This window comes from Merops nubicus, unplaced genomic scaffold (assembly GCF_000691845.1).
Source record: "Merops nubicus isolate BGI_N331 unplaced genomic scaffold, ASM69184v1 scaffold33933, whole genome shotgun sequence".
NCBI classification, from domain to species: Eukaryota; Metazoa; Chordata; class Aves; order Coraciiformes; family Meropidae; genus Merops; species Merops nubicus.
The window spans coordinates 11,592-19,981 of NW_008598803.1; the positions used below are offsets into that span (position 1 = coordinate 11,592).

Below are 8,390 nucleotides of genomic sequence, written 5' to 3' on the forward strand. Positions count from 1 at the left end.
AAGAGCTACCCAAAAAAAAAAAAAAAAAAACATTTACAAAATAAAGCATGACCCCAAACAGACTAGAATATTTCTAAGTGAAGGGCTCTTCCCCCTTCACCAGTCTTCAAACATTTCATTTATCTTAAAGTTGGAGTACAAAAATAGAGCCTCTCTTTTTTTTTTTTTTTTTTTTTTTTCCTTTTTAATTTTTCTCATTGTGGCTCATCTTACTGCTTATTTTTCATCCCACCTCTACTCTACCTTTTCCATTGTGCTACGAATCTTTTGTGCATATGTGTTCCTACTTCTTTTCTCCTTTCCTCTGAAGCATCTGGAGTAGATTTAATACCCATATGGGAAAGTCTCTACAGATAGTTCACCAAGCTCAGATGAGAGTCCTCCAGAAGAGGTGCACACATGGTGGGCAGAATCAGCCACATCAGGGGCCCACCCTGGAGCTGGAGTTTCTAGTCCTTTTACTTCTCCTGTTGAAGGGGTAGTTGAGGAACTCAAAGCGTCTGTGAGGCTCGGTGGTCTGATGGCCCTTGGGAATATGGGAAAGTCTCTACAGATAGTTCACCAAGCTCAGATGAGAGTCCTCCAGAAGAGGTGCACACATGGTGGGCAGAATCAGCCACATCAGGGGCCCACCCTGGAGCTGGAGTTTCTAGTCCTTTTACTTCTCCTGTTGAAGGGGTAGTTGAGGAACTCAAAGCGTCTGTGAGGCTCGGTGGTCTGATGGCCCTTGGGAAGCCTCTTCATGAAATGCACCTCCCGTTGGTGCTGCCGGGTCTTGGAGCCCTTGCGTGGGCGGCCCTTGCGGGTGAAGGCCATGTACCAGCCTTCATACTTGGCATTCTGCAGCGCCGTGTAGTTGTTCTCCAGGACAATCTCCGTGAAGACGCAGTCCTTGCCTTTGCCGTTGCTCTGAGAAGGGAATAGAGAGGGAGACTTAAGTAACAACACGTGCTCAGTCAGATGCGGCTTCTTCCTACCCTAGGCTGGACCAGCTGGGGCAGCAGCAGGGTTGTAGCACTTCTGGGCAGCCAAGGACCCACTCTTCCCACCTCCCCTCCTACAGGTCAGTTACCTCAAATATGTTTTTTGTTAGAAAAGCTGGGCAGAGCAGGCATTGTGGCATGGGCAGAAGCTGTTCATTGTGGCTCATGTCCCCAGTGCAATGCCAACACTGGGTTGCAAGGCCTCCTGTAGAGATTTTTGCCAGCTCCCATCCTTCCCCCTGTCAGCAGGACCATAAGCTAACTCTCCATCTCAGTGGCAATTCACCCACCCATCCTATTCTCCCTTGGGCGTTTAATATAAGAAGGGCATCAAGGAGCTAAAGAGGCAACATGGGCTTCATGGGGCTGATGGCCACAGATGCAGATGGCAGGGGGTATGGAGGCAGCTGAGGGCTGAGCTCCTCCCCATTACAGACAGCAGCAGGACCAAGGAAAGGACCCACATCGGCCACCCCCAGGGAAGGAGCTGCCATGCAAAATCCTCCCAGACAATCATGGTCCCAGCAGGATTTTGCACATGCAGGCCCTCCGCCTCAGGGAGGGAGCCGAGTCTCAGAGGGAGCGTGACTAACCAACGCGGAGCAGGCCCAGCCTTGGGGCCAGCCCCACGGAGCATCTTAACATTCTTAGCACTTGTACCATGTAATCGGGGAGAATAGCCCGGCAATTCGCCTATTTGTTCGGGGAGATACAAGGAATGTGCCCCACACAGCACCCGCCTGCCTGCCTTGCTCTCCCCCTTCCCTCCTGCCGCCCAGGCTGCGGGAGGACTCCCAGCTCATCCCTGACCTCCAAAGGGGTGTGCTGGCTAAGCCCTCCAGACCCCACCTCGCATCCCCATCCCCAAGGATGTGCTTTGTATCAGGAAGAGCTCCTCTCCTGGCAAGCTCCGCTCTGCGCCCACGGCACTTCGCTGGCTTGCCCCTGCCCTGGGTCTCGGCCCTTGAGCCCAGCGCCCTACCTTGCCAATCAGTTTCCCCTTCTTGTTCATGCAGATGTAGAAACCTGTGGCCGCTCCCTTGATGCGCACACGGCTCCCGAAGGTGTCCGTCTCCACGATGAGTTTGGCTGGGGAGAGCAGCAGGAAGAGAGAGAGAGAAGTCAGAAGAGCTCAGGGATACTGCAGGCATGGGGATGGAGACCTTGGCAATACCCAGCACTGAGCTCTGGGGCACGCCCGGGGCAGAGAGTGCCCTAAAATCCGGGTCCGAGGTTAAAAGCCAGCCTTGGCCCCTGTACCCTGCCACCGTCTCCCTGCATCACCTTGGTCACGTCACTTTGCTGCCCTGAGCTGCACTGGAGGGGAGGTAGTTCTGCCTCGCCCGGCCCTGTGGGGCTCAGTGGTTCAGGTGACAGAGCTGTCCCGGGAGGGAGGCAGGGCAGTGAATAGGGCACGCACCCGCGGGCAGAGAGCGAGCGAGCCGCCCTGCAAACCGGGGCAGGTCTGGGCGAGCCCGCGGGCAGGAAGGAGGCAGGAAGGAGGCAGGCACCCTCTGAAGTGCACAGCGTGCTGCCAGCTGTCCCCAGCCCAGGGGACACGGCTCCACGCCTCTCGGCTAATCCAGGGCTGCAGGAGGAGCGGTGACTTTGCAGCTGGCAGGGGAGGCGTGAAGGGTACGGCCATCCTTTTAATGCCTTTCACCTTTGCACGAGTCGAGAGGGCGTATTGATTTGGTCTCAGTTTTTTAATGGAGGCATCGATTGACTTCCGAAGGAGCTATGCAAATCGCCGGGTCGATGCACTGCCTATAAATAGACCTGTCACCTTCCCTCCCTGCCTCCGCCCTGGGAACCCGAGCCCCGAAGCCCATCCGTCCCCAGGGAAGGAGGAGGATGGGGATAGGACATCTTTCTCCCTGGCCCTGCAGCTGCTGTCCCCAGAGCCAGCTCTCCTCCCCAGGGCAAACCCTGACAGGGATGGTGGCTACCTGTTTGCACTTCAAAAAGGATGTGCTGTGCCAAGCACCAAAGATTTCCCCACAGCACTGAAAAGTCAGCCGGGACTGCCCCACCTCACCACCATCATTTCTTGCCCACCATCAGCCCCTAGTGCCATAAGTCAAATTTGGCAATGTAATTAGAGTGCAGCCCACAAAACCTCCAGGCCTATGGCTTTATTAGGGAAATAAGCCCATTGATGCCTTATTTCTCCTCTCTGATCTCTCCACAAAGGCTGTTCATTTTCTCAGGACTGTGGCGCACCCCAGCTTGCACATCTCTACCCCAGGATACTCAGACACAGGCGAGTTCCAGTGAGAGCAGTGATGTGGCTCTGAAGTGGGTGGTTTTGCAGGGGAATGCTTTCAACGGGCAGGAGGAGGCTGTGGGCACACACACAAGTTAAAGTTAGCCTAAATCACACCCTGGGCTAGGAGCAAACTGCTGCCTTTCTGTCTCTGTGATGGCCTGATGCTGCATCCCTCTCATCACAAGCGCTGCTGAGGGCAATGGCACCAAGGGTGCGGGCAGCGAGCGGGCAGTGCTGGCAGCAGCTGAATTGAACAGTGGAAAGAGCATCCCAAAATTTGCTGGAGCCAACTGATTTAGTGCTGCCAGGCAAGCCAGGCTTGATCTGCATGCAAGCACCTCCTCTCCACAATCTGTCCTGCCAAGGTCACCCTGCAGCATCTCTCATCCCTAAACTGCCCCTCACCTGCAGCTCCCTACCCTTAGCCTGCACAGAATGGACTTGGAGGTAAAATTTTGGGAAGAGCCAACTCCATGCTGTGCCACACGCGCTCCAGTGGCCAGAGCCTATCATGGACCCAGCATTCCCCAAACCAGCCACAGAAGCTGTGCTGCTTTGCAACTGAAGTGCTGAGACAGTGACCCCCTATTTATCTATATTGGGGAAAGAGGGGGGGGAATTGATCTCTGAGGCAGTAAAAGGTTTGAGGAGAATTGATTTTTCCTCTCTGAGAGATAGAAAGAACAGAGGAGGGAGGGAGTGGAGAGGCCTCAGCCCCAGCGTGCACAAAACCCCGCTTTAAAGATGCACATTGCTCTCCTTTCGGCCTTTCCCCCCCTCCTTGATTTACAGCCACCAGCCGGGTTCGCTGCCCTGCAGAAGCCTGGCCGGCACACTGCTCCAGCCCCACCAGCCGAGGACAAGGACAACCTGTCCCGGGGGACCTGCACCCCCAGAACTGTGCGGGCAACCCACGAACCCTGCAGATGCCATCCCTGACCAGCTGAAAAACCCGGCACAGCCACAACCAGCAAGTCAGCGGGGAGCCACGCCGGCATCCCCAGCCACTCATGGGGTTTAGTGCAGGCTGCGGCAGCAGCACTCTGCTCTGTGGCCAGCATGGCCAGAAAGGATGAACCAGCCTGCACCGTCCACACGCCTTCCCTTAGAATTAAAAAAAGTCAATCAAATATTGACAATTTACACAGATAACTGAAAACGCCGGACTCGATGTTAAGTCGGCAGTAAAAACGTCAGCGTGGGGAAAGGGGTCATCTGTGAAAATAAATCAACCTCTTTTACACGCCCACCTCCAAAAATGAGATAAAAAAAAAAAAACTGAAGGAAGGGCTTTGGGAGGGAGGCTTTTTTCTTTAAAAATGGATTTATAAATGACATTTTTGGGGAGTCTTTTTTTCCTCCCTTTTTTGAGGGGGGGAGCTTAACATTTTCTACTCTATTCTTTCACTTAAGTGACAGATTTATCCCAGTGAAATTATGTTTCATGCTCAAACTTTGAAGGGAAAGTGGCTACGTAAATGCTGAAAAAATGCAGCGAGACACACTTGATCCCCCAACTGGACTGCGAAGAGGAGAAAGTATTCAGGAAATGTTAAAAAAGGTGAAAGTAAGAAGCGTTTTAATAGTTCTTCCAGACATGGGGGCCTCCCTAGAGATTCATATAGAACAATCCTGAACCTCTATTTTAACATTTACAGACTTGCAACTCTTTTAAAACTTTACATCTGAAAAACTGCTTGTTCTCTTTCTGGTTTAGATCAGTCTTCATTTACCTCCTTAGCTCTTCAAATGCTTAACCTATTTTTATTACATTTTAATAGAGTTTTTCAAGCCACCAGTCCCCTCCTTCTGGCCTTATTTAAACTTGGTCGTTATTTAAATATGCACTAACTGCCTTTTAAATCCAAGCATTATAAGTCTAAAACAAGACAGGATTTTTTTTTGCTTGGGAAATTAGCTAATGCCCTTTCAAACTGGAGCTGCTCTAGGATGGGAATAGTTCATTTGGAAGATTAATGCTGGATGTATGGAATACCATACAGATGGAATCTGTGCTTTGCTTGAACTGCTAAAGTCCAGCATGAAATTTTCAGCCAAAGCAAAAGGGGAAAAAAAATAAAACAAAACAAAAAAACAACAAACACCAAAACACAGAAGGGGAAGGAAAAAAAGTATTTCTATTAATCTCCCCAAGCAAGAAAGGGAAATTGCAGATAATACCAAAGCAAAACAGTTGTGATTCCTGCATACAACACATATGAATACAGGCACTAGCCTGATCAGGGTGCAGGATCATGCCTGGTAGTGCTGGGGCTGCCCAGCCCCGCTGACCCCTGTGCAGCTTTTGACCATCCCAATGTGTCATCAGTGCATGTTGTCAAAGTATTTGGGCTTCGGATGTCTGCAGAGGAGGGATTGGTCCCCCCTGCCCTAGGGTAGCAGCAGTTTTGGGTATGGGGTCCCAGGGCAATGGCAGAGGGGCCATGGTGTAGCACAGGCTCTCGTGCTCAGTCTCCCCTGCTCCATTCCTGAAGCTGCTGCAGCATCTTCACCTGCAGCCAACTGCCTCGCTGATCCTCCGAATGCCGCTTCAGATAGTTCTGGTTTAGGGAAGGCTTCTAAAGCAGTCATTCACACACACACTCTCTCTCCCTTTCTCAACATTCCTTTCTATTTCTTTTCCAAAAAGAATTCTTAGGGACACACAGCCTTGCAAAGAGCTGGGCTGAGATGACTGGTGCCGCTCAGCGTACTGCAGCCTTGAGCCCTCCAAGTCAGGTGCAAACCAAGAGTGAAAAAGAAAAGAGCGGAGCTCATCCTGCAAGCGCCGCTCCCCTCCCTTGGCACAGGGAACCTGCCTCACCTTGAATCACACAGCCGCTGATCACTGACCCCTATGTTCTCCCTTTACAAGCCCCCGCAAGCCGAACGATTTTAATGATTTCTGGCTAACAAACAGGACGGAAATCATCAATCGCAGCGCTGGGCTGCGAACACCTCCCCAGCTCCCCCTCCGCCCGCCCCCATCGCGCGTACTTACCATGCACATCCCCATCCTCTGCCATCGCATTGATTTTCTTGTTGTCCAAGATCTGCACATGTTTCCCGCTGGTCCGGCTGTACAGCTGGTAGGTACGGACGAGCCGCCGGCTGAGCTGATCCGTCACCAGGCTCTGCTCCCTCACATGCTGTGTAAAATTAGGTGGGGACTGAACAGTTACCTTTAGGAAATTAAAAAATATATGACACACCATTATAATCTCTACTCCTCAGAGGGGCAAATGGGCTGAGCCGAGATCACCGGCCTCCAGCCGGGCTTTATGGGGAGGCACAGAGCCGGGACCGTGGCGATACCTCCTGTGCCAGCAAAGCCTCCCCAGGAGAAGGAGCATTAAGCTCTGGGACACAGTGAGCAGAGAGCCCTTTATGGAGCTGTGCCTGCTCTAGACATGCCCCGAGTAGAGAAGTGCAGGTGACTTGGGAGTATGACAGGGCTCGGTGACCCCAGAGGCCTCCCCAGGACTCAGTGGGTCCCAACCAGGAGTGGGATACCAGAGACGGGCATCAAGCTGAAGAGGGTCTGCATTGCCTCCCCTGAGGGCTGACACGTTTGTCCCACACCTCTCTCACCTCTGCAGGAGCACAGTACTGCTCCGGTTGCCCTGGCCATGTACCCCAGCCACTGCCCCACTGGTTTCAACAGCTGCCTTTCCTCTGGGTCCCAGGCTCTTTATTTGCTCCCAAACATCCCACTTAATAATCTCTTTAAACACAAAGTCCCCAAAGAAGGTAGAGCTATGAGGTGTAAGAATTAAAAGAAAACCATGCCCCAGCTTGGCTACTTAGTGACATCATAAGCCAAAGATACTAACGCGCACCCACACAAGCGCATCCCTCACCCGCAGCCAGCTGTTTGGTGCCAGCAGCGGGGTTGTCCCCAGCCCCCGCACACCAAACCTGTCAGCCCTGGAGCTGCAGCTGAGCCCGGCCCCTCCAGAACCAATGCTGCTGCTCCTGTGTTTTAAATGATTTTCACGAGCAACTAAACCCGCTCCCTTCTCAGCCCCAGCTCACGAGCTTGCACAGAAGTCTTTTCCCCACCTCGTCTCAAATCCCTCTTTTAAGTCTGGAAAGTTTCGCTGCTCTCTGACATTTATAAAGATGTATTCTGAGCAAATGTTAGGAGATAGCTCCTTTCAACATCAGAAGGCTGAGACTACCCCCCACTACCCCCAGTCAAATGGGAAGATTTCCTCCCGTCTTAAACAACAACAACGGCGTGGGTGGGAAAAAAAAAGGGAAGAGAAAAAAAACAAACTCAAAACAATAAAAGCAAAAGCCACAGCTCTCCCCCAAAGCTGGCTTTATAGAGATATCTTCCCTTGACAATGTCATCTCTCTCCCTCCACTTCTGCCTGTGCATATGTGTTTCCTATAGACGGGTTTTGGAAAATGCAGCAGAATTCTCTCCCCGGCCCTGATGAGGGTACCATGTGGAGGAGAGGTCATTAGCCATGCTGCTATTTAGAAAAGCAAAAGCCACAGCTCTCCCCCAAAGCTGGCTTTATAGAGATATCTTCCCTTGACAATGTCATCTCTCTCCCTCCACTTCTGCCTGTGCATATGTGTTTCCTATAGACGGGTTTTGGAAAATGCAGCAGAATTCTCTCCCCGGCCCTGATGAGGGTACCATGTGGAGGAGAGGTCATTAGCCATGCTGCTATTTAGTCTCCATCTCATACTCCAAAATATTACAGCTATGTTTTTATACAACTGCACACTCCCAGCATTTTGTTCCCTTCACTTTTCGGATGGAAACTCGATTTTTTTTTTTTTTTTCTTTCCCTCAAGCTTCCAGGAAAATAAAAATGTGGCTTAAAGGGTATTTTGACCAAAGCTTCTGCACCTGTGATCTCGGGGGAAGGGGGGCTTCGCCCCAGTTTGGAGGCGCACCGCTCGCAGCGACGCGTGCCTGCTGGTATGCGGGTGTTGCACAAGCTCTGCCCGGGCTGTTTAATCTATTCCTGACGCTTCTGTCTCTGGCGATACAAACCAGCGATGCTGAAGTCTGACAATTTTAAACTCAATCAAAACCTACGGTTTTCACTCCAGTTTTGCGGGAAGGAGGGGCAGAAGGCTTCCCTTTTTTAATCCCGCTTTACTTTTTGGAAGAAGCG

The 8,390-nt window shown here is 51.7% G+C and overlaps 1 protein-coding gene across 1 annotated transcript; it reads right to left on the reverse strand.

Moving 5' to 3' along the window:
- Nucleotides 1–621: 621 nt before the first annotated feature.
- On the reverse strand, nt 622–6,434 carry FGF8 (fibroblast growth factor 8 (androgen-induced); the record flags this gene model as incomplete). The annotated part of the gene is made up of 3 exons (XM_008937188.1): nt 622–909; nt 1,966–2,072; nt 6,254–6,434. Coding segments are annotated over 3 exons (576 nt in total), but the record flags the coding sequence as incomplete, so codon positions are not given.
- Between the last annotated feature and the right edge of the window lie 1,956 nt (nt 6,435–8,390).